This window comes from Zasmidium cellare, assembly GCF_010093935.1.
Source record: "Zasmidium cellare ATCC 36951 unplaced genomic scaffold M409scaffold_4, whole genome shotgun sequence".
Classification (NCBI taxonomy): Eukaryota; Fungi; Ascomycota; class Dothideomycetes; order Mycosphaerellales; family Mycosphaerellaceae; genus Zasmidium; species Zasmidium cellare.
Window position 1 is genome coordinate 371,313 of NW_022986948.1, and position 24,504 is coordinate 395,816.

Genomic DNA, 24,504 nt, shown 5'->3' on the forward strand with positions numbered 1-24,504 from the left:
CATCCCGCCAGAGACCAGAAGTGTATGCCGCTTCTGCGTGTACAATAAGGTGTCCCTTTCATTGGCCGAGATTACAAGATCGACATCATGAGTCCCTGGGCAATGTGCGTACAACTTGAATGAGAGGTCTCACAGCCCTATGCCGATACCCCTGTATGAATTATTTTGACTCTCCCCTTCCAAGCCCCCAACACTCATCCTCACCTTCAGTAGATCATTCCGAACAATCTCATCCTTCATGTTGCTGAACTCTTCCATATCCCACTGCGAGCTAATGTATCGATCGCGGAGCCACTCTCTCCTCTGCGATGTCAGCCAAACGATGGTATCACCACTCAGCTCTGGAGTATCGTTTAGAAACCAGTGCATCCTAGGCGAAAGCTTCATAGAGAGCTCCGTCGAGACACCGCCAGGATGTAGTGAGTAGCACAGCAAGCCATCATCGCTCCCACCAGGGGTCTTGGAGGGAGTCGGTGGTGGAAACTGCACGCTCAAAAACTCCGTGAAGCGTAATTGGGCGAACTTTGTCGTTTGGTATCCGAAGTTTCCGGCGTATTTGGTGTGGGCCCAGGCTGAGGAGATGGTCACGCAGGTTTTGAGGGGCGATGGGTGGTTGTGGTTGAGGAGAAGTGGGACGAAAGCTCGAGTGACGAGAAAGGTGCCGAAGATGTTGACGTGCCATGTTTGCCAAAAGTCTTTGGGGTCGATTTCGAGCAGCGATGCTTCGGACTCCATGTAGCCGGCGTTGTTGACGAGGATGTCGATGCCACCGAAGGCGGATCTTACCTAGAACAAACTTTAGTTCATCGAATCAGCACAGGCATGGGAGAATGTACCTCTTCAGCCGCCTTTTCGACGTCCTGTTGACTGGTCACCTCGACTTTCAGTTTCAGCACTTTGGGAGTAGAACGTCCAGCAGCTTTTGCCGCTTCTTGGATCTCTTTTTCGACGCCATCAAGGGAAGCTCGTCCAGTGATGCAAATGTTTGATGCTCCAGCTCTGGAATATGCAAGAGCAAAGGCTCTGCCACAGCCCTTTGATGCTCCAGTGACTACTATCGTGCGACCGTTCAAATCGAACTGGGTAGGCTTGATGAAGTCGTACGTATCGTGGCGATCAGTCGGCACTATGTCGGCTCCAATTGTGTTGCGTCTCTGCAGTGGGTCTATGCCCATTGCGATGAGCTCTCGGATCATTTCTTCTGGTGAATCTTTCGCCATATTGCCGGTGTTTCAAGGTAATGGTGTTGGAACATGTGTGGGGAATCGCATGGTGTTAAATAGAGAGCAGTGAGAAGGATGTATCGATAAGTAAGTTCAGGCAAGGCTCGCAGCTGAGGAGAAGCCAACATTTACCTGTTCAGGCCAAACGCGGCGGAAGGAAGGCTCGAGCAGGACTCCTACAACTTCAGCTTAGCATGATTGGTCGTGAACAGCTTCTATGCTCGAATCCTCAAAGCCAAGTCTCGCATAAAGAGCTCTCCCGAGTACGAGGAACGCAGCGGATCAGGAGCCGGTACTTAGACTGGTGGTGCCTGGTATGCGAAAGTCGCAGCAGGAACGCTAGTCCGTTCAGTTTACCAACCACTTGCTTACAGCAACGGGGTTTCAGCCGCACAAGGACACCATCTGCTGCGCGGCGCTTGTCTGTGTCTTGGCCCGGGTCAGCTCGCAGCCTCGCGTTTTACACCTTTGTCTAAGAGGGATGCTTCTTTGAAACGCTATGTGCTGTTCAAAGCTGACATAAACTGCATTTGACCCTGTAAAGGAGTTTGTGCCCTACGTGAGCCCGCTGGATTGTGGAGCAGCTACAATCATCCGCTATGGCGTGTTGTGCTCGTGAGTTCTGTCCTCACGCTTGCCGCAGGATCCGGCGACAGAATCATCTTGGTGCTCCACGCTTCGAGCTTCTTCCACTCACTGATCGGGACATGATGACATCTTCATCATTTCCACATTGTCAGCAGTCAGTTGCAAGTGTCATTCCAGCTTGACAGCTGAGCAACACTGCAGGTGTGGAAGATTTACCATGTCGCGAAGACGTGAGGTCGGATTGGAGAGTTTAGCACGGCCGACGCTAGAAGTTCGGGCCGCTCCCGCCTCCGCCGACCGCTGCTCTTTCCAGACTTTCTCAGATTTCTTGAGTTGAAAACTTCCAGTCCACACCATCGCCCGAAGCAACCAACACTCGCCAAAATGAAGCGAAAATTGAACGAACACGACGTTCCGGAGCCGACAAACGAAGGTGATTCGAGCAAAGCGGCCCAAGCGAAATCGACATTTGCCAGCCTCGGACTCGACTCTCGATTACTGCAGGCCGTGAACCGCGAAAAGTTTCCCGCACCGACGCCTGTTCAGGCCAAAGCAATCCCACTTGCGCTCGAGGGGAAGGATGTTCTTGCAAGAGCAAAGACTGGATCCGGGAAGACGTTGGCGTACCTCCTACCAACGATACATTCCATCCTCCAGCGCAAATCCTCCAATAAACGAGTCAAGACGACGAGTACGCTCATTTTGGTCCCGACGAAAGAGCTTGCGACTCAGGTGACGGCAGCGGTCAAGAGCTTTACATCATTTTGTGCACAGGAAGTGCGATGCGAGAACATCACTCGCAAGGAAGACGCTGCTGTCACAAAGGCCCGCTTGACTGATAGCCCTGACATTGTGATCGCTACACCTGGGCGGGCTGTACAGTGGGGCAACAGTGAGGCTCTCAAGATCGACGAGCTCAAGCATCTGGTTATTGACGAGGCAGACCTGGTGCTGAGCTACGGATATGAGGAGGATCTGCAGAGCATTGCCAATTCGCTCCCAACTGGCGTGCAGAAGCTGATGATGTCTGCTACCTTGAGAACGGAGTTGGACACTCTATCTGCTCTGTTCTTCTCATCCACAGCAGCAGTTGCACCTACGATACTGGATCTGTCTGCAGAGGAAGCTGCAGAAAAGTCTACCCTGGCCCAGTACACCGTGCGCACAGCTGAGGATGAGAAGTTTCTGCTGATATACGCTATTTTCAAGCTCCAGCTCATCAAAGGCAAGGTCATCGTCTTCGTGGCGGACATCGATAGATGCTATCGAGTCAAACTCTTCCTCGAGCAATTTGGCATCCGAAGCTGCGTGCTAAACTCTGAGCTGCCAGTAAACAGCAGGCTACACGTGGTGGAAGAGTTTAATCGTGGGGTGTACGACATTATCATTGCGGCCGACGAAGGGGAGGTGATCGGCAATGAAGGTGGAAAGAGGAAGAAGAGAAGGGCGGAGCAAGAGGACAACGTAGAAGAGGAGGGTGAGGATGAGGAACAGACAGGTGATACTGTCCTGGCAGAAGCACGCGATGAGAATGAAGAAGGAGACGAGAAGCCCGCGGCACCACGAGCTGCCAAGAGGCAGCGCAGATCACGCTCGGACAAGGAATATGGTGTCTCTCGAGGAATCGACTTCCGTCATGTCACCTGTGTTCTAAACTTCGACCTACCGACGACGTCGAAGTCATACACACATCGAATCGGACGAACTGCCCGCGCAGGGCAATCAGGCATGGCACTCTCGTTCTACGTACCGAAGGAGCTCTATCGAAAGCACAAGCCAACCAGCATACCGCAGTGCGAGGATGACGAGATAGTACTCAGCAAGATCACGAAGAAACAAACTGAGAAAGGCACCGAGATCAAGGAATGGGCTCTAGACTGGAGCAAGCTAGAAGGCTTCAGGTATCGTCTTGCCGACGCTTTGCGAGCTGTGACCCGCATTGCGGTGCGAGAGGCTCGGACCAAAGAGTTGCGCAACGAGTTGATCAAGTCAGAAAAGCTCAAGCGACATTTCGAGGAGAATCCCGAAGACCTGCGACACTTACGCCACGATAACGAATCGCACGCTGTCCGACAGCAGGCACATTTGCGACACGTGCCAGACTACCTGCTGCCAACTGGTGGCAAGGCCGCCGTGAGCAAAGACGTTGGGTTTGTGGGGCTAAAGCGTGATAGAGAGAATCGCATCCGCAAGGCGAGGGCATTCAACAAGAGTAGAGGCAAAGGAAGACTGTCGAAGGGCCGAGGATTGGACCCGCTAAAGAGCCTGAATGCGAAGGGGAGGGCCAAGAAATAGAGAACGAGATTCGCGCCGATGCCTCGTAGTCGAATGGAATCGACACGTCCAGCATCTGCGACCTCGAAATCGACGCTGCTGTATCGCCGAAATCACAATCTTTCCCTCGCTTTTTCCCACTCATTGATCTCTGCGTTCCCCAGGACGATTCCGGCACGCATTCACTGGTGTCAAGAAAGGGAAGTGCTCCTCCTTTCACTCTAATTGTAACGAGCTGCTTGCTGATTCTGTAGCCTGGTGTGCCCTTTCACAGTTGTCATCTGAACAAGGACCAACCTTTTCCATCGATCCTCTTCCTTCCATGCCACAAACTCACAACAAGGCACAATCTCGAACTGCCTAAAGCTGCCTAGGTTCTCAAAGCAAGTATGGTCTGGCATCTTCTTGCTCGGCAAACTTGTGGTCTTTGAGCCCAGGAGGATATATTCAGACGCAGTACCTGCTGCTCAGGACCTTTCTTCTCATCAAGCTTTCGCAGTTCACAACCAGAGTTGCCAAAGCTATTCCCCCGTTTTCTCATTTTCCAAAGACAAGAACTACCTTTTCAAGAACCTACAGAAAGAGTCAGAATCACTGCAATGTCTTCAAACACCGGAAACTTCAAGTACGCGGACATCGACATTGAAGCTGGAATCCAGAATTTCAAGCCACTTCGCATCAAAGTCGACGAAAAGCACATCTATTGCGTTGCCAGCGATGACCAGACTCGTCGCATCAAGATCGCTGGCGAGAATACAGAGAAGTTGAAGGATGATGCTAGGCTCTACAAGGCCGAGCGCAAACTCATTGAGCGTATCCTCGTCAAGCAAGCTGCCGACAAGTATGGCCAGCAAATCATACCCGTCAACAACGCCAGGTTCCTGGTTCGACCTCATTCTACGACAACGCAAACACCACATCAGTCTGACCAGTCCTATCCACTCCGCAATACCACAGACAACGCTCCAGGCAAGAGACTCATCGACCCTGCCAACGTTGGTCAAGATCAAAATGAAGTCCCAAAGTCAGATATCAAGTTCAGTGCCATTGTCATCACCTGGAACGGCCGAGGAAGTCCTCCGGAACAGCTCGGTCATTTCACTGCCGCTGCGAAATCCGAATCGATCAAGCTTTCGAAGCCACTTCAGGATCACTTATTTGAGCGTGTCTGGAATCATGGCAGAGACAGTACAACGCAGCTGCGTTTTCACTGGACGAAAGTGGTGCTCTTCAAGCGCAACGACGATCTGGATGCACCGCAAGTATTGCAAAACCTGTGGAACGTACTGCGTGAGAAGACCAACACTTCGGAATTTACACTGCACCATGTTCCGTGCAAAGTCTACAAACAAGAACTCAGCATGAGAGATGCTCTACTGCAGATGCAATGGGCGCCCGGCGCCAATCTTGTCGATCAAGGCTACTGGTACGACATTGTGCACGCCCTTTTGAAGGCTGAGTTTGGCGACCAGGAGAACTCGGCAATCCACGGCGAGAAATTCTATGATCTTGGCAAGAACAAGAACACTAACAAGAGGTTGCAAGGCCTACTGCACTGTGTTGGCAAGCACCGGAACGTGTTCCTGAATGCTGCACATGAGCCCATGCTGGAAGAAGGGGTGTGTCCGAAACTCTTTTTCATGCCAGGCTCTGTGGCCGACTTCATGGTAGAGCACTTTGGTACCGGCAGCGACAAACAAATAGCACGTCAACTTGCATTGCTGCAGGAAGCACTTCGCGGCAAACTGGTACGCTTCAAGGCGGATGGCAGCAAGATCACCAAGGCCATCGAGTCCGTCTCCTCAAGCACTGGTGCAAATGTCGAAAACCATGAGATGCATCCCAGCTGGCGTGGCAAGATCGGCCTTACGCTACAGCACCGCAACCTCCCATGCATCAATGTTGGCACGAAGTACCGGCCTGCTCTTCTGCCGCCTGAGATGGTCATGCTTGTCCCAGGTCAGTCATTCAAGCGACCAATTACTCCAAGTCTGCGCCGAGAAATCGTCGACTTGCGCCAACGGAATGCGGACAACAAGGTAGGGGAGATGCGCCTCAGTGAAGTCGGAATGGTCTCGAGAATGGAACAGCCTACGCCCAAGAAGCGCAACGTGCAGCTCGCTGAGCTCATTCAAGAAAGCGTTGGCAACCAAACTCAGCTCATGTACATCACGGCTGGAATTGAGAGCGTTGAAATGCCACTGTGGACAAAGTTCCAAAGTTATCTTCGCAAGGCTTTGAATCCAGACGACAAGGATGAGGCCAAATCCGCCCGAACCGTCTTCCTACAACACAAGCCAGGACAAGATGTGGTCAGCTTTTGGAAGAGACAGCTCACGAACGCAAAGAACAATGCAAAGTCTCAGGGCGGAAAACATCCGATCGCTGTTGTGATCTTGAGAGACGACATGTACCACGCCTATCTGTACAAAGTCATCAAGACTCTGTGCGACACTGATGTGGGCCTTCAGTGCTTCTTCATAAAGGTGAGCACGCTGGAGCAGAAGAAAGTCAAGGTCAACGACGACAACAGAGCTGCAGAAATGACTGCGAAGGTGATAGCAAAGAAAGTTGCTGTCCGCAATCCGAAAGAGCCGAAGGCGCTGGAAGGAGACGAGGCTCTCAACTTGTCAGTCGCAATTCACATCGAGCGAGTGACCGTCAATGCGCCAAAGCCAAAGCCAGATGGCACTCTTGCCAGAGGCTCGCAAGCCGCCAAGACCGTCTACGTCGTGGTCCTCTCGTCCAGGGACACTGAGAAGTCGGACAGATATTGCACCAAGACTGAGCTGGTTGGGCCTGAGAATATTCAAGACTTTCCGCTGGAAGACCGTGTCAAGGACTTCGTGCAGGAGATTGTGACGAAGTCGAAGCTCAACCCAGCTTTGCAACACCGCGTCGTGATCTTACGGTCTGGATATATGCCTCGATCTGAAGCCCGAGACGTTCCAGCAGGCAGGCGCCTTCCCGTTCAACAGATCTACACTTTCCCTTCGACGACTGATGTGAACAACAAGGACATCTACACGGTTGATGATGACGACACTGAAGCCAACCGTACCCTTGTGAAGGTGTTCAACATGAACCAAGCGATCAACAGCGAAGTCTCGACGTTCAGGGATATTATCACAGCTGTCGTGGGATCTCACACCTTGGTCTCCTACGTGCTCGTCTCCCAGGATAAGAGCTTTGAATTCACCGAATCCACCAAGAAAACCATCGAACACGCAGTGGCGCAGATGGCTGAAGCTGAGGGCACAAAGGCGCTCAAAGAATCTTTCTTCATCACCGACACGCGGGTGAATCCAAGCCGGAACAGCATCGGCACTCACCGAAGCGTTCATGTTAAGAACAACGCTTCTGTGGTCACGCTTACGTTGCTTGGCGAACCCCTGGCCGATGACGAGTCCGATCCTGTTTCTGGGAAGCAAGACATTCAGAAGTTCGACTTCCCGGAGGCTTCTGCGAAGACCCCGCGGACTGAGAAAGCGGCAAACGTTCCAAAGAAAGCCACCAGACAGAGCACAGGCAGCAACCCTGAAAACAGAAAGGGGACACCTCAGCGTGCTCCGGTCAGTCAATCGCCTTTTGGCAATTCGTCGTTCAGCGGTAGCTTGAGAGCTTCAAGCCAGTCTCTACTAAGCCCACTGGGTCCTCCATCGCGTTCTTTCCGAGAGGCAGAAAACCTCAAATCGTCGACGAACCAGGAGAATTTCAGCTTTGATGGGTACAATGACGGACAGAAGTCTCCATCGCCAAAGCCTTTCCTCGCAACCCCGTCGCCAAAGCAGAACGACACAATCACGATACAGAAGAACGCGCTGCCCTCCAACATCAAGAACGCCGAGCTCACTCGCCTTGCGAAGTTATGGTACGACGACCGACTGGAGCTGTACAACACCAAATTGCCCATTCCGACGCATCTGGCTTACCTTGCGGCAAAGCGTGCTCAACTTCACATGCGCTACGACAACTTCGACGACGATGCGGATGACGCTGCACCTTGCGCCTTGGACCCTATCCATGACGATGTCAAGGACACTCTCTACTTCTTGTAGAGCATCACCATCGACCCTGTACCACCACCACCACCACCACCTTTTTCGCTTCTGACACTCTTTCGACAATTCTTACAACAAGTCCCCTTCTGAGAATTGGGCCGGCCGTCGACATGGCCGTGTCATGCTCATCTCACACATGCTGAGAGCCACTGGCATCTGTTCTGCTGCGTTCTGTTTTGGGATTGGATGAGATTCATGGTTTGTAGAGTAACACAAAATGGGAAAGGCTGTCTGAATAACTTCTTCCACATCATGTCTCGTGAATTGTGATGTATTTTCTCATTGACGTGTTGTACAGGGACTTTCATCCTGACTTCTCATGTCTTCCATCATCACCATCTTTGTATGGTCCTCCACTCTCCTTGACCAATTCGTTCTGCTCATTGTAGTCCTTTGGCTTTTGCGACCATTCTGGAGCCTCGTCTTTGCCGCTCTCCTCCTCTTCATCTCCTTCTTCTTTTGTCTTGTGGACGGTTTGGGGATCGTGTTCCGCGGGGCTATAAATCGTGACGACTTCCAGTGGCTGTGTCTTTGAAGTGTTGATGAACTGATGCTGGGTACCGGCAGGAACAACAACCACGTCGGACGCTTTGACGTTCTGGAAATTCTCAGCATTGTTCTACACTGACGCATGTTGGCGATCCTCACCTGCTCCTTCCCAGCAACAATTGCCTTCGCCTCGCCACTCGTGAACAATAAGACCTGATCCACGGTATGTACTTCATCGCCAATGTCACCTCCAACCGGGATCTCCATCGCTACCAATTGACTGTAGAGTCCGGTATGCAAAACCTTCCTGAACTGCTTAAAAGACCTTACTTCCGAAGCCAGGTCCTTGAAGTAGTACATCTGGTGCTTCGGCGGGTCCTTCGACATGTTGGAGTCCTTGCCCATGATCGTTGGAGTCGTCGAAAAGGGTCGTAATAGAGCTCGTTGTTGATGGCTCGTCTTTGCGAGAATGCGAGTAGAAATTACAAGAGCTCGTCGAGAGAGCATGGCGCTGAAAAGCATTGGAAGAGCTCAGGCTCTACTACCTTTACCTGTCGTCTAACCATCGATCATACCTTACGCGATGGTGGTGTTTTGATACTTCACGTAGTGGTAACGTCACGACTACGAGACGGGATGTCGTCTGGATGCCGACCGACGCGAATGAGAAGTGGATAAGCTCGCGGCTCGGTCCGACTCAACCTTGTCGTTCCTTCAATGAACCTCGTGCGGGCGACGAGAGGAAACGCGCAATGGACCTCTTTCTTCAGCTGAACAGCTGTCGCAACAGATCCTGAAGGCCTATCACATGTCACTCAAATGCCCAGAAATGGCCCAAAATCAGCGCTAAAGCCTCGCTCGAAGTGAACGCCCCAAACCAAGAATCCTAGAAGACTTGGCGTTCTGCTAGGATGATGTTTCTGTCCCACAACCGAACGGAGGACACCATGACCACCACACAACCACCTCAACAGCAGCAGCAGCAGCCTCCCCGTCTGGTACCCATCGCCCCGGCGGCGAGCGCAAATGCCTCTCCCGCCCTGCAAAATGGCGCCGAAGAGGAACCTCACATGCAGTTTACCTGTGTGACTTGCGCCAGGAGAAAGGTGAAATGCGACAAGACCGGGCCTCCATGTTCAACCTGCAAGAAAGCCAGGCAAGAATGCTACTACCAGGAACCACCCCCCAGGAAGCGCAAGCGAAAACCTGTCGATGAGCTCCAGGAACGCGTGGATAAGTACGAGAAGTTGCTCAAGCAGAATGGCATCTTGCCGCCTAGCGATCTGGAGAACTCGCCTTCTGAGGCGTCACCTGGGACTGGCACTGCGACAGATAAATCTTCTGCTACTGTGAAACCGAAGAAGAGCACTGGAACTTTGCTCAAAGGCGCTGGCAAGACCAGGTATATCGACAGCAATATCTGGAGAACACTAGGCGAGGATCTCCACCCTTCGTCCGACGAAGAAGACAACTATGAACAGCAAGCGCCCGTCACCACGACTGTCGAGGCTGTCGATCCGGTATCTGCTGCTTTTCTGGGACAGTCGGCGCACTGCCCAAGCTTGCTGGACCTCCACCCGACTTACGATATCGCAATGAAGCTCTGGAAGCAGTACCTCAAGAACATCGATCCGATTGTCAAGATCGTCCATGTGCCTACCACTTTGGAGATGTTGCAACGCTCTTCTGCGAATCCGAGCACTATGTCGAAAGTGAACGAATGTTTACTGTTTTCAATTTACCACTTTGCCATCTCCGCCAGCTCAGAAAAGGAGTGTGTGGCGCTTTTTGGACCTCAATGGGTGCGTGGAAATGACTGCTTTCGAGAAATACGGTTTAGATGCTAACAAACTTCAGCGATATATGAAAAAGACGTACCATGATGCCACGCGACAGGCATTAGTGGGAGTACACTTCTTGCGAACTACTGAGCTTGCGGTTTTACAAGCGTACATGTTGCTACTTTTGTCGATGCGCAACGACTACGACCCGCACACATTCTGGATATTGACGGGAATTGCAGTGCGAATCGCACAGCGGATGGGCCTACATCGAGACGGCGAAGAACTAGGCCTCAACCCGTTCGACGTCCAGATGCGTAGAAGGGTCTTCTGGCAACTTCTACCTTTGGACGGTCTCTCTGGACAACTTTCAGGCACCGGTATAGCCATCGCAGCAGACTCATGGGACACCAAGCAGCCTCTCAACCTCGAGGATGAAGATATCTGGCCCGGCATGGAGACACCTCCCGTGGAGAGAAAAGGCGCAACTAGCATGATCTTCATTCTTGCTCGTACTGAAATCGGCAGGTTCCATCAGAAGATTCGACCAGCACTAGGCCCTAACAACGGCAACTGGGGAGTCGTGTGGGATGCAAGGGACATACCCGAAATTCAGGAGGCATTACGAGACTTGGAGAACATGTTGGAAGAAAAGTATGTCCGCTACTGCGACATCTCCATTCCAATCCAGGTCCTTTGCATCGCTATGGCTAGAGGCGCCATCAATTCTGCACGTTTGAGAATCCGTCGTCCTCGTGGCAAAACCTCAGAAGGCATCAGCATCGAGGAGAGGAAAGAGCTGTATGCCATGGCTGAGAAAGTACTTGGTCACGACCTAGCCGTGCAACAAAACGCTTCGTTGGACCGCTTCAACTGGCACATGAGACAATTCTTCCAATGGGATCCATTAATCACCATGTTGCAAGAGGCGCGACAGCTTGATTGTGTAATAGAGCCAGAAGCGTTGTGGTCGAAAGTCGAGCTCGTTTACAGCGTACATCCTGAGCTCTTTGTGCAAAAGCGCTCGATCGACATCGCACTCAACCGGTTGACGATCAAGTCATGGGATGCAATGCAGGCCAACAACTTGTACCCGACTCCGGAGCCTGCCTTCGTCACGAGTCTCAGAGAAGCCATCACTCGACGAGAAGCTTCGAGACAGAATACGGAAACTCCAAAGCAATCCGTCAATGTGTTCGACCCTTCCTTGGACGCATCCTCCGACATGCCTGCGGCCAACTACATTAACTACAACCCTGTACTTGGCTACAACAATATGAACTTGGGGCCAATGGAAAACATGAATGCGGACATTGACTGGCTGTTTTGGGACCAGATGCTCATGCAGAACCCAGAACCACTACCTATGCCTTGAGGGGCTCGAGCGAGAAGTGGGAACGACAGTACATGATGATACCCTCCACTTCGGACAGTTGAGTGTGTTGGAATGAAATGCACTGATGATTGGATGGACGCAGATACAGGCAACGCTACTCAGCCGAATAATGACCATCTTGTCTTGCGAGCATTCCCAATCAAATTTTCTTGCGTTCAAGAGTAAGGAATTCTCTTCCTTTCACGACCGCTTCGCTGGCGGCGAGATGAAGTTCGGGCCGTGGATGCCAGCCGATGCCATGTGGAGAACGCGACGAGCTGCCAAGTTCTCTTGGACAACTTCGCCACGAACCAGTACGCACGCAGTACGTGCATGGTGGCTCTTGTCCAAGACGGTGCATTTTCGGAGCCTCAACCAAGTTCGGAGACATGCCCTGTTTCTCTTGCCCCAAGTTGCACTGTTCAGCAGTTCGAAAGAGTCTCGATCGTTGTTTAGGCCCGCAAATCACCCAGAGAGTGGGCCTTTAGTCTTTCAGACGTGTGCTTTGATCAGCGGCTCTGAAGGATTCGCTCTGCGACAGACATGTGGTGACAGGACCAGAAAGCCGTTGGAGGCGTGTCTGAAAAAGCGGTCCTCTGTCAGCCTTTGCTGTGCCACAGCGTCTCGGACACGACGATGCGTGCCGGTGCATCAAGTCATGCGGACTTTCTTATCGACAGCCTCTTGCCACGGCCATGATAAAAGATGGATCAGAAATTTCACATTCTCCTTTTCCCTTGGACAAAGACGGGATACATATTATCTTCGATGACCACGTCGTTCGCCATTGCCGCTCCGTTCCGTGGCAACCCGCCAACCAGACGGCTGGAAAAGATCTTGCGTGACAGACCATGTGGATTTGAAACCAGAACGGGTGGATCTTGGCGATCCTCCACACGCCAAAGCCACACCACTCCTGAACCTTGATTCGACCGCGTCTCCTCGCTTTGTACGCGCCATTGACGACGGAATGCATTTTCATCGCGACATAAAATGTCAGTGAGGACACCACTACGAGGAAGACATTGTCGCACTGTCAAACGGATTGTCTATGTCCTTATTATAGCGGGCGACAGGTGATACAGAGAACCGCCGCCCATTGTCGCGACCACGTGTATATGCTCTCGCCCAGCGTTTCACGAAGCACCACAGCTCAGCCTTGTCAGGGGTGCGGGTACCTATTCACCACTTACCCAGCCAAGGTCTTGCATTAGCGCTCACTCACATTCTCGGCAGCCACTGCAAGAACACATCCTCTTAATCAAAATTTCCTTATGTGGCGGCGGACCTCCTTCCCTACTGGACGGCTATTGCAAGACCCGCTGTCGCGCTGCAGGTTGAAACTCTGGCCGCAGACGCAGACGAACCTGATCTTTCCAAGCGCATGTCCTGGGCGCCATTTTACATCAGAATGACACCAATCTAGCACTACCGGCCGTCGATCGATGCAAGCACTCGCCTACACCATTGCCTAGCCTCCTAAATTTCCCAGACCACTCCCTAGTGGAGGAGGTCCTCCTTGGGTAGTCTTTGTCCGAGAGGCTATGGTCTTGGCCTATAATGCCTCCAATCTTCCCTGCTTTGTGGGCATCGGTTGAAGGTCTCGCCACGCGGTTCAGCTTTGTTGTCTTTGTCTCTTCTTCATTTCTTACCCAACAACTTTCATCATCGAGTCGCTTGGCCGGCTAGACTACATTCGTTTCTCCTCATATACCCTCCATTCCCTGCAATCGCTTACGACTTCTCCCCAACTCGCCATCTTCAACGTCGCAAGGTCGACAGCCACCCCCTTTTTTGCGCTTGTGACGCATAACACGATCTTTACCCTACGTTCACTACGCACACGTGCGGCTACATAGGCTCGACAGCCATTCTCGAAGGACGACAACTCTCCAAGCACCGAGAGCATCTTCTACCAAGAATCGATCCAACAACAGCGCTGCGCGCAATGGCGAAGATTACGACTCTCGCCGCTTCGGCGGCCATGCTATCAACGGCGTTTGCTGCCCAATTTGTGATGTACACTCCAGGAGGAGACGACACTGCCGTGGAGCGAGCCGACCCTATCCTCTTTCCTGATACCATCAGTGCCCACGTGCACCAGATCTTTGGTGCCTCGGCTTTTACTTCTGAGCTCAGCTACGACGCTCTTCAGGCATCTGAATGTACCACCGTCGGCGATGCTAGCGGTGATGGGAACGGCGCCGACAAGAGCTCCTACTGGCATCCAGCACTCTACATGGAGTCTGCCAACGGTACTGGATACGTTCGAGTCCCAACCAGTGGCCACAAGCTCTACTACCGTGACGTCGGCAACGATGCCGACAAGAAGGCCGACCCGTTCGAGTTCCCCAAGGGATACCGAATGGTCGCTGGAAACCCATTCCAGCGTGCCGCCGGCAGCGACGCTGGATCTCAGGGTATCACTCAATGGATGTGCCACTCTTCCAGCGGCTCTAGTGAAGGCGACAAGGGCGGCTTCCCAACCGATGTCAGCGACTGCGATGCCTACCCGGGCTTCAATGGCGCAATCCACTATCCACACTGCTGGAACGGCGAGGACTTCGACCAGTCCAACCCGTCGGCGCACTACTCTTACCCAGAAGGCGATGTCCAGAGTGGTCCCTGCCCAAGCTCTCATCCCATCCGCCTTCCACACATCTTCATCGAGAACCAGTTCGACCTTCACTCAGTCGTGGACCAAGTCAAGCCCAACACCTTCGTCCTCGCCCAAGGTGATTCTACTGGCTTCGGCTGGCACATGGACTTCTTCAACGGCTGGGACGAGGGGGCCATCCCTGAACTCATGAAGTCCTGCCCCGCCCCTTACTACGGCAATGCAGATATTGGCACCTGCCCGACATTCAAGAAGTTCGACACCAAGGCCGCCGACTGCAAGTTGAAGGTCACTTTCGACGAGAATGTCGATACCCCTGGCAATGACCTCCCTGGCTGCAACCCGGTTCAGACCACGAACCCCGCGGTGAAGATGGCGGTTGCTGCTTTGGGAGAGGCTACGGATAAGTGTTCGGCATCTAGTGGCGGTAGTGGTAGCAGCGGCTCTTCTGCTCCAGCATACTCTGCCTCTTCCGCACCAGCTTCCTCAGCTTCCTCAGCCCCAGAGAGCTCTGCCGGATCTGCACCAGCGTACGAAGCCCCATCTTCCTCAGCCTCACCCACGACTCTTGCTACCTCACCTGTCGCCATCACCGCGACTGCATATGGCGACAAGAACGCCAATAACAACGTCGTCTACGAGACTCAGTACGTCACCGTCACGGCTCGAGACCTCCCAACACCTGCTGCTCGTGCCGCTGCCCTGGAGGCTCGCCACGGTCATGCTCTCAAGCATCTCAAGGGGCGTGGGCACCGCTTGTAGATGCCATACTTTATGGTCACGCAAGATCTCTTTTCCTTGTGGATATGGCGGCTTAGAGCTTGCGAAGCACAATTTCACTTCATGTTCAATACAATCTTGAGGAGTACGGCACACAAAGAGAGGACAAGAGGCACTTTACACCAGCGGCGAAAGCAAGATCGACACATGACGATGATGAAGGGACGAGAATTGCATTCTTTGTGGATATTGTGAATTTTGGGGAGAGATAGAAATAGGTACATTGTATGTGCAGAATACGAAGACCTGTTTACTTATTTTGAGGCTGTGGAGTTGATATGTGTGGTTAGTGAAGACATGATGCCCCTTGCCGTCGCTCTCGCCCGACGGGTTGGGTCTCGCAGCCAGGCAGCAGAATTAGACTTTTTGGCTTTCATTTTCCTCATCAGGTGAATGGAAAGGAAGTGCGACCATCTGTGACTCTCTTTAAGCCACTTGGCACTGATATTCAACAGGTACCTTGCTGCTGCTGACATCCAAACATTGAACGGAGTTCAACGGCATTGAACAAAGATTTCTCACTCCCACGGAGCCACCCAAATCCACATTTAGTCCACCTCGACACCCACTCGTATCGGTCGTATATGGATCCTTCGCCGCCAGATTACTTGGACGCAAACTCGCCGCTGCCAGCGACAATGGTCCGCAAAACGCATACCAAGTCGCGAAAGGGGTGTCTGCAGTGCAAGAAGCGTCACGTGAAGGTAATGTTACGCCTCTTCTCCCAACATCCCACCAGCAACACGACTAAGTACAATCTCCAGTGCGACGAAACTCGCCCGCGATGCAGGGCATGCAGCAGACTCGAACTGGACTGCACCTGGGCGCCGGGTCCCAATGCCCCCTCACCATCTCCAAGCACACCCAGCACGCTGCAGACTGGCGGTAGCAATAATGGGGCCTCTTCTTCTGCTTCCGCACAGCTGGACATCCCCGACTTGAGACTCTTGCATTTCTGGACGACGAACACCGCCAATACGGTGCAGGTTCCCGCTCATGGCGATATCTGGCAGGTGAAGATGGTGGAGATGGGGTTCCGCCATCCGTTCGTGCTGCATGGGATTCTGGCGGTTGCGGCGATTCATCGTGGTAAGTACTTCTCCCGCCTCCAAGAACCGTCTTCTCGTCCAACGTGTTGATGATATGTCTGCTTTATTAGCGGGCATCTATCCCGCCGAGAGCGAGGAACTCACCATGCAGAGCTCATCGCACATGGATGTCGCCATCAGCGGCCTCCGCTACCAGATCGAACACCCAGATCCCGCCGCCGCGACCGCCGTCTTCGCCTTGTCCGGGGTCCTGGTCATCCACAGCCTCGGCATGGCTCAGATCCATCCCCCATCCGACCCCATCGGCGACCTCTGCCACTGGTTCCGGCTCGTCAAGGGCACTCAGGCGTGCGTCGCAGGCAACTGGATCCGTCTTCTTTCCTCTGAACTCGCCCCGATTCTCACGAGCGTAGATAGGAAGAAGGATCCCGGCCGTGGCGTCGCCGAGGTTCTTCAAATCCAAGACCTTATCCGCCAGGAAGTCCCCGAAGATGACGACCTGCACGAAGCATACCTCCAAGCGGTTGATGAGTTGCACACCGTCTTCGTCAACGTCCACCACTATATCCGCCAGCAAGAGATTTCCGCCGTCAACCACACGCTAAGCTGGGTCGCTACCGTTCGCCCGGCGTTTCTTGACCTACTCTACAACCGCGACCAGCTGGCTCTCGTCATCCTCGCGCACTTTGCGGTTCTCTTTCGTTTGCAGGAGAATTCGTGGTGGATGCGTGGGTGGGCGAGGTGGACGCTTGATGCTGTGCAGGCGCAGCTCGAGCCTAGGTATCATGAGTGGACGGCTTGGGCTTGTCGGCAGTGTGAAGAAGGCTGAAGTTACGGTCGATGAGGAGTCTGTCAAAGTCATCCCTTTGCAAGTGGACTGTTGAGGGAATGCTGTTGAAGGCGGGTGCACCCTGGCGGTCAGCTTCTGCAGGAAGGAGCTGCCGACTACCTTCCGATAAGGACATGGAGCTTGATGAGCTGATCCACTCGGATTGGACTGCTGATTGCGATGTCGAAAGGGGGAGATCCAAGTCCGAGCTTCAATGCAGAGTACACGGACACGAGAGCGAAACTTAGCCTTGGATTAGCCTCGAGTGCTTTTCTGTGGATATAAAATCAGAGCGTGCAGGATAGTAAAGCTTGGAAGTGCTCGAGAAGACTTTGTATGAGCCATCCAGGCAGTTGAACATTGAACTGATCAGTTAAGAAAACACTGACATCGACCAGCACCCTGGACCGCTGGGGAGGATTGATGGGGATTGAGATGGGGTTCTTTTTTGGAGAGAGTGTTGGTAGTATTTTCTTCCAGGATAAGGATCGTCTTTCTGTCTTGATAATAATGTCGTCGATGTCAGCTCAGCTGTGCTTTCTTCAAAGCCAATAAACTCCATCTCGTGAAAAGCAAAAAATACTCGCATCTTCTCATAATCTCATAACAATCACCCGACATCAGCCCAATCCCGTCTCACCACGAGAATCAGGGATCAGTCGAGCGTTCCCCTTCCTTTCCTTTCCACCTCATTCTTTCACTCAGTTCTTGCCCAATCCAGTCAAAACAATATTCGCCACATTCATGACCACAATCAACAGCCAAATCACGAATCCAAAACCCGATGTGACCCAGTGGTTCTTCATCTTTACAATAGAATGCGTCCCGCCTTGCTGATCGTAATCATCTAGGTCGCCCATGCGGATGTTGCTCGCCGAGGTTACTACAGTCATGTACTTGTTGCGGCTGGTGTAGTAGATCAGAGGCGCGGAGACGAAGGGCAGGATAACGCTCAGCGCGACCTGGGAGCCCACGAGGGCTTGTGACAGGCCTTGCTTGCCGATCGTGCCGGCGACGATGATGGCGGGCACGATGGAGATGGATCGTGTGAGGAGACGAGTGATCCAGGGTTTGAGCTTCCAGTTTAGTTGGCCCTCGCTGATCATTTGGCCGGCCATGGTGCAGACGATTCCGGCGGAGCAGCCTGACAGGAGCAGGGCGACGGCAAAGACGGTTGCGGCGCCATGGCTGAGTTGTTCGCGGAGGAGGTCGTAGATGCCGAAGAGGTCTGCGTCGGCGGCGCCGTCGACAGAATACAGGGAGGCTCCGCAGACGATCAAGATGGCGCTGTTGATGAAGAGGGCGAATGTGAAGAGAGAGACGCCTAGTTCGATGATGGATGTGTTCATGCAGGATCGGATGGCTTGGAGGGATGGACGGTATTTGTCGTGGACTACCGAATCGTCGTCGTCTTCTGGTTGGTGGTAGTTGCCGTGCTTGATGTCGTAGTGCATGAGGCGAGGCTGGTTCAGAGCACTGCCAAGATACAGTGAGTGCGGCATGACGGTGGCCCCTAGGATACCGCATGCTTGGTACAGACTGTGAAGTACGTTAGAAGTCGCAGCTCCACGTGCATTACGAGTGACTCACCCTGGGCTCTCGACGATTGCGTTGGAAGGAAGGTATCCTTTGAAGACCTCCCCAACAGTGGCGTTCTTGATCAAAGTTAACTGATAACAGAAGCAAATCGCCACGCCTAGCACCAGCATCATAACGAAACACTCAAACAACCTCAACGCCTTCATCGACCCATCCGGTCGATAAAAGATGAGGATGAACATGACATCCACAATCGAAATGGCACAGCCCGCAACGATAGGAAGCTTGGGCGCCAACAACGTCAACGCAATGGCAAAGCCGATAACCTCAGCAATATCCGTAGCAATCACGGCGGCCTCGCCGAAGAAGTACAAGACGTAGTTCAACCAGCGGGGACAGTGCGCCTTGTTCATCTCCGCCAAGTTCAGTCCCGTGACGGTGCTCATCTTGATGCATAGCGACTGCAGAAAGATGGCAAAGATGTTGGACAGCAGGACCATGAAGAGCAGACGGAAGCGGTACGAGGCTCCAGCAGCGGCATCGGTGGCGTAGTTTCCCGGATCGATGTAGGCGACGGCAATCATGAAGCCAGGCCCGATGAAGCGAATGTATTTCCAGACGGCGCGTCTGAGGCGGAGGAAGGGTTGCTGCCAGCGGGGTGGCAGCGGGGCGTGGCTTGGAGGCGGGCGAGAGGGCGACAGGTCATCTTCTTCGATGGTGCCGTGCATGGTGCGTCTCGCCGGGGCGGATTTGTTGAGCAGCTTGATGCGCCCAAACATCCGGTCTCCAAACCGCGGGCGAGCGATGGAGGAATCGTTGTCCCTGGGTCCATCGCTCGAGAAGTTGCGGCGACGGGCTCCGTCTGTGTCGCTGGGGCCGCCGATTTGGCGTAGCTCGACGTTGGGTCCGTCTTGTTTGTCGACCTTGTGGTCGTGCTGGACGCGGGCGCTGGCGACCTTGCCCAGGTCACTTCTGGTGGTGGTGTCGGCGGCCAATGGGTTGGGGTTTTGATTGAAGTCGTCTGGGACCTCGGGGTCTGTCCGCGAAGGGCAGTTCATGTTGATGTCGGTGGAAAGGCCGAATGTCTTCCTCGTTCTTCCTCTGCAATTCTCTCAGGTGTAGTAGTGGAGAGAAACAGGCTCACAGGGGAGATGATATTATTATTGCAATGTGAGAGGTGAGCGGCGTCGTACCGAGGGCGTATGACAGCCAATGGCACTGGATGGACGAGGTAAAAGAAGTGTGAGGTGCAGTCGATGGCGGAGGCGGGCTGCGATTTGGCACGCCTGCCCGAGACTACCCGATGCGAAAAAGGCCAGATTCGATGCCATTAGTCCTGCCCCGCGCTGACTGTTCGAAGCGATCAGTGACACGGCAGCGTGGACGATTGATGGATGACCGTGATGGCTGCGTCTCTCTGCACCTGCAAGGTCTATATCGATACCGATGCCATTGCCAAGAAGAGGTGGTGGTGAAGTGAATGAAACCAAGCTCTTTGGCAGTTGCTTGATTGCAACGGCCTGGCCAAACGACGCAACGGCAGATTGTCTGACTCTAGTTTATCTCATTGGCCAGACATGATGCCAAGTAATCTGGAGCCGGCGGGGCTCTGTATCTCACGTAATGTCATCGCCATCAAGGTGGGACTGCACCTGTGGTGATCGAAGTCTGACCGCTTCTCATCAGAGTTCGTCACGCGTGGTCCAGAAACACGCCTGAGGCACGCGAACTCCATGGGAACTCCGAACTCCGACAACATTTGAACGGAACTGGCACGAACTAGTCACAGCACGATAACAAGAATCCGAAGGACACGCGAGCAACTTCTTCCAGGCTCCAAGATCTCTCTCTATCTCTTTCTCTTCCCCTTTCTCGAAGCTACAGTCTCTTCTAAGCACCTCACCCTCCCATCTCCTCAAGAACCACATATCAGAAAATGTCATCCCCCTTCACAATCCGCCCCGCCACCCTCTCCACCTCCGACGACGCCCTCCTTATCGACTTCCAAGAATCCCAAATCCCCTGGCTCTCCGCCAACGGCGGCGCCGGCCAATGGGGCACCGAATCGATCCGCACCGCCCGCCCAGAGTCCTCCGCGAAGACGAAAGCGTGGGTCGAGAAATCGCAACGCCAATCCCCCTGGTCCAGCGGCGACTGGTGTCGGGCCTTCATCGCGGAATCCACCAGCGACGGGACGCCCGTGGCCGGGTTGGTGCTGGAGGATAGAGCGGCGGGGTACGTGAAGGCTGTGTTGCCGGGGCAGGTTGAGGGGGATCCGTTTGTGTATTTGACGTATTTGATTTCGAATCGCGAGGCCGGGCAGAAGGCGAAGGGGGTGGGGCGGGCGTTGATTGCGTTTGCGAGGGAGGAGGCGAGGAAGGTTGGGGTGCGGAGGTTGTGTTTGGATTGCTATAGGGGGAATGAGAGGAAGTTGGTGAAGTGAGTATTGTTGTTCTTGATGAGTGGGTTGGGATTTCAGGCTAACGTGTTTGCTAGGTACTACGAAAGCCAGGGATTTACGCTTGTTGCTGATTTTGTCCCGACTGAGAAGGACTGGCCGGGGAGTGTCATGGAGATGAGATTTTGATCATCTGAAGTGCTGGTACCCTCAAGCTACGATCGAAGCATTGCGGAGCTGCAAAGCCAGATCGTCGACGACATTGATCGGGAAGCCGATCCCGTTGCCGATGCACCGACTGCTCAATGAAAGTTGCGAGATGAAGCTGTGATACCACGGTGTAGATGGCGGAGTGGGAAAGTCAGAATTACCCTTGCCGGGTTGGGTGACCCACGCTGGAGCAGGCGACAGCGACGAAACAGAAGACATGCCCCAGTATGAAGCCAGCCGTTTCTCCACCCCAGCAGCGTCGATGTACGATTGGATGTCATCGTTTTCGTGATTCATGTTGTCGACGATCATTCGATGATGTTGGTCCATCATATTGGCTTCGTAGATTGTGCCTCCGATCGTTGAAGGATCTCTCAAGACAGAGCTCAGATCATGCGTGATTTGCTCCTGGCGAGACTGGATCTCGTCCACCATGTACATCGACATTTGTGCCGGCTTGAATGCAATCCTGCGATGTATCCGTGAGAGGATGAGGTCCAATGGTTCGGATCGCATTGCGTAGCAGAAGAATTTCTTGACCAGATCCGTTGACGGTTCGAGAAGCACTGCATGTGCCAAGCTAATGCTGTTCCAGAACAATGCGGTCGAGAATGATACTTCGACGCCTTGAATGTCGGTATATTTGGCGAGGTCCAATGGCGGCATGTCTTCGTCGAGTTGCAGCGTGGTCATGCTCGGCCACATCCCATAGCCTAAGCATGGACTGACAGGCCGTCGACTTGCCACCTCTGCCGTTACAAGGTCGTGTTGAGGCGATATTGACTGCTGCGGCAGAAAGTCAAGCTGCGTCGGCGTAGTAGCATCTGCCGCTGTCAAATCCTGAACTTGCTCATCCGGCGGTGTTGCGATCCCATACCGCTGAGAAGTCGATTCCTTCATATTTTCACCATTGTCGATATCTCCTGTCCGGTCGGCCCCTTCCTCGTCAGAGTCCTCATCCAGAACCGTACTCGCAATGCTCAGAATCTTCTTCATAAATGGCTGGGCATTATGCCGCAAGAAGTCGAAATTATCCTTCCGCACAGCCGAAATCACCACATCGCTAAAACCCAGGCAATGCTCTGTCATATCCTCCAATGCTTTGGTCAGGACCTGCACTCTCGCCTGCAGCGTCTCCAATGTCGCTTTGCGCTGCGCCCGCGACCTCCTCTGCGCGACGCGGGCCCGTTCTCGGCGTCTTTCGACAGACTCAGGCATTGTGATTTTGGATCTCGGCTTTGGGGGATGTTAACGGACGTAAGAGATAGGATGCAGATGACAGATCTCGTCCGATCAGCAGGAGTTATGCGATGGATGCATGATACATGCGGGCAAGGTTGTGTGAAATACCAAGGTGGCGAGGGTTGAGTTGCGTGATTAGTTATCATTCACTAAGCCATAGGTCTGGGTTGCCTCCGTGGACCGTGGACCCTAACCACCCTATTTCATTTGTAAGTTTCTGCTTTAGAAACAGCCATGGCTTGGTCGAGGCTGAATTTGGGAGTCTGACGAGCTGTTGGCGGTGTCGGTCTCGTAGCCAAGCAGCTATGGCTGATAATGTATGGGCGAAGTAAGTGAAATGCTCCTTCTTCATCCAGGGTTGAGCTTGATGGTCTTCCAAGCCTTCTGAAGCTCGTGTTGATCGTGAACGTCTTTGCGTTTCCTTCAAAGATCGAGTATTTGTACTTCGTGGCCGGACGCCTGATCAATGGGCTCGGTCAGCAGTTTGTTCTCGCGGCCTGTTGGAGTAACCGGAAACACCACACAGCGACTGCTTTCTCTTCTCAATATAAGGCGTCATGATGGAGTTTCCCATCTTCACATTGGCTTTCGGCCGATATGGCACCACAGGTCATACCACAGCAGCGGCTTGCCAACATCGATCTCCTCGCCGACTTTCGCTCTGATGTCCTCAGTCTCAGCTGCGCTCAAGCCTCCGAAGTCCTGCAAGAAGTTGATCACCCCAGTCGTAATGTTTCTGGTGAACTCCACTTCCGGATTGAGCGGGTACATATCAGAGTCGTCCTCCTCCAGGCCAAGGTTGGTCATCGACGTCGGGATCCGGTACGTGGTGCCAATCTTCTTTGCTTTGAGGAGGTCGACGTAGCGTGTCAAAACATCTCGCAATGCCTTGTCGGACGCGGCTGGGTTGATGGCGGCAATGCGAGGTGTCAATGGGTCCCAGTCTGTCCACTGCAGCCAACCTCCGGGGCGCAACAGGGCCATAAGGCCTTTTATAGTCTGCTCCCATTCTCCGGTGCTAAGAGATGCGTGCAGAAGCCGGACAGCCACGATGTCGAATTGGCCTTGGTGCTCCTTCAAGATGCTGCTGTCTGGAGATATGATGTCCTTGAAATCGAAGTGGATCGGGTGACTGTACGTCAACTTCGCAGCGACATCTGTATCCTCTGCTCCGGGAAAATCATAGGCTCCAGATACGTTTGCGATCTTGATGTGTTCTTTTCTGCTGCCAAGGTCGTGTTCAATCGTGGGGTGCAGGACGAATCCCAAGCCCTTGGAGATGTATTCGTGTTGTTTTGCCACTCTGGCGGCCTCCTCCGTTACATCCATGGCTTCCGTACGGAATTATGGCAATGTATGGGCGATCGTTGTCTCGAGATGAGTCGTGATGTTTGAAGGCTCGGCATTGTCACCGCTGTCGGTTCGATTCTCGGCTGTCGTCGCGCGAATTTAGAGTTTGTGTCCGTGCTTTCCATTGTATCCATCCATCGTGAAAAAGAATCTGTACCTATAGTCATCTCTTCGTTGAATGGGTCATCACCCGCATTGCAACGATTAGAACAACCAACTCGTATGCAACATAAGCACGACGTACAATATACGAATGGGGTTGTCGTTTGGACGTGACAAATTCCTACTTGTAGCCGCCGATTTGAGTTTGAAGTCGGTCAGCAGCGTGCACAAGCCAGTCGGCGTTGATGTGGAAGCCGTACACGACTCGACTGTCAACCTCTCCTGTTCCTGGACGTCTTGACTTCTTCATCTCAGCGGCCGGCAACGGTGACCGGGCAGTTGACCGTCGACTCTGCCATTGGGGCTGTGCTCCATTATACAGCACGCCAATTTGGAATTTGGGCGTGGCCTTGCTCATACCGTGGCTTCAGCCGCAATGCGCACTGGTTACCCGCTCTACCCTCTGCAGCCTTATCAAATCAGTGGCTGCTCGACTATCCACAACAGGGAGTTTTCACGCCGAATCTACTTCCTACTGGAGACTAGCCCAACTCACAAATCGTTCACTATGCTTCGTATTGCCCCTTCGTCACCGGC

At 53.2% G+C, this 24,504-nt stretch overlaps 11 protein-coding genes across 11 annotated transcripts; 6 read left to right on the top strand and 5 right to left on the bottom strand.

Annotated features, from left to right (window-relative positions):
* Window positions 1-129: 129 nt before the first annotated feature.
* On the bottom strand, window positions 130-1,175 carry M409DRAFT_63342 (uncharacterized protein; the record flags this gene model as incomplete). Its single annotated transcript, XM_033815552.1, has 2 exons — window positions 130-786; window positions 837-1,175. The coding sequence occupies 2 exons, from the start codon at window positions 1,173-1,175 to the stop codon at window positions 130-132; spliced, it is 996 nt and encodes a 331-aa protein (XP_033672628.1).
* A 1,020-nt stretch (window positions 1,176-2,195) lies between these two features.
* Window positions 2,196-4,106, top strand: M409DRAFT_17975 (uncharacterized protein; the record flags this gene model as incomplete). Its single annotated transcript, XM_033804298.1, has 1 exon — window positions 2,196-4,106. The coding sequence occupies one exon, from the start codon at window positions 2,196-2,198 to the stop codon at window positions 4,104-4,106; it is 1,911 nt and encodes a 636-aa protein (XP_033672629.1).
* A 578-nt stretch (window positions 4,107-4,684) lies between these two features.
* M409DRAFT_50395 (uncharacterized protein) lies at window positions 4,685-8,143 on the top strand (the record flags this gene model as incomplete). Its single annotated transcript, XM_033811522.1, has 1 exon — window positions 4,685-8,143. The coding sequence occupies one exon, from the start codon at window positions 4,685-4,687 to the stop codon at window positions 8,141-8,143; it is 3,459 nt and encodes a 1,152-aa protein (XP_033672630.1).
* Window positions 8,144-8,450: 307 nt separating this feature from the next.
* M409DRAFT_17977 (uncharacterized protein) lies at window positions 8,451-9,040 on the bottom strand (the record flags this gene model as incomplete). The annotated part of the gene is made up of 2 exons (XM_033804299.1): window positions 8,451-8,744; window positions 8,795-9,040. The coding sequence occupies 2 exons, from the start codon at window positions 9,038-9,040 to the stop codon at window positions 8,451-8,453; spliced, it is 540 nt and encodes a 179-aa protein (XP_033672631.1).
* A 542-nt stretch (window positions 9,041-9,582) lies between these two features.
* On the top strand, window positions 9,583-11,791 carry M409DRAFT_63345 (uncharacterized protein; the record flags this gene model as incomplete). Its single annotated transcript, XM_033815553.1, has 3 exons — window positions 9,583-9,633; window positions 9,712-10,437; window positions 10,493-11,791. The coding sequence occupies 3 exons, from the start codon at window positions 9,583-9,585 to the stop codon at window positions 11,789-11,791; spliced, it is 2,076 nt and encodes a 691-aa protein (XP_033672632.1).
* Window positions 11,792-13,775: 1,984 nt separating this feature from the next.
* M409DRAFT_63346 (uncharacterized protein) lies at window positions 13,776-15,170 on the top strand (the record flags this gene model as incomplete). The annotated part of the gene is made up of 1 exon (XM_033815554.1): window positions 13,776-15,170. One exon carries the CDS (start codon window positions 13,776-13,778, stop codon window positions 15,168-15,170), a length of 1,395 nt encoding a protein of 464 aa, XP_033672633.1.
* Window positions 15,171-15,826: 656 nt separating this feature from the next.
* On the top strand, window positions 15,827-17,066 carry M409DRAFT_17980 (uncharacterized protein; the record flags this gene model as incomplete). The annotated part of the gene is made up of 3 exons (XM_033804300.1): window positions 15,827-15,892; window positions 15,953-16,277; window positions 16,348-17,066. The coding sequence occupies 3 exons, from the start codon at window positions 15,827-15,829 to the stop codon at window positions 17,064-17,066; spliced, it is 1,110 nt and encodes a 369-aa protein (XP_033672634.1).
* A 701-nt stretch (window positions 17,067-17,767) lies between these two features.
* Window positions 17,768-19,663, bottom strand: M409DRAFT_63348 (uncharacterized protein; the record flags this gene model as incomplete). Its single annotated transcript, XM_033815555.1, has 2 exons — window positions 17,768-18,605; window positions 18,657-19,663. The coding sequence occupies 2 exons, from the start codon at window positions 19,661-19,663 to the stop codon at window positions 17,768-17,770; spliced, it is 1,845 nt and encodes a 614-aa protein (XP_033672635.1).
* An 878-nt stretch (window positions 19,664-20,541) lies between these two features.
* M409DRAFT_17982 (uncharacterized protein) lies at window positions 20,542-21,048 on the top strand (the record flags this gene model as incomplete). Its single annotated transcript, XM_033804301.1, has 1 exon — window positions 20,542-21,048. The coding sequence occupies one exon, from the start codon at window positions 20,542-20,544 to the stop codon at window positions 21,046-21,048; it is 507 nt and encodes a 168-aa protein (XP_033672636.1).
* Window positions 21,049-21,213: 165 nt separating this feature from the next.
* Window positions 21,214-22,431, bottom strand: M409DRAFT_17983 (uncharacterized protein; the record flags this gene model as incomplete). The annotated part of the gene is made up of 1 exon (XM_033804302.1): window positions 21,214-22,431. One exon carries the CDS (start codon window positions 22,429-22,431, stop codon window positions 21,214-21,216), a length of 1,218 nt encoding a protein of 405 aa, XP_033672637.1.
* A 600-nt stretch (window positions 22,432-23,031) lies between these two features.
* Window positions 23,032-23,784, bottom strand: M409DRAFT_17984 (uncharacterized protein; the record flags this gene model as incomplete). Its single annotated transcript, XM_033804303.1, has 1 exon — window positions 23,032-23,784. The coding sequence occupies one exon, from the start codon at window positions 23,782-23,784 to the stop codon at window positions 23,032-23,034; it is 753 nt and encodes a 250-aa protein (XP_033672638.1).
* Window positions 23,785-24,504: the final 720 nt, after the last annotated feature.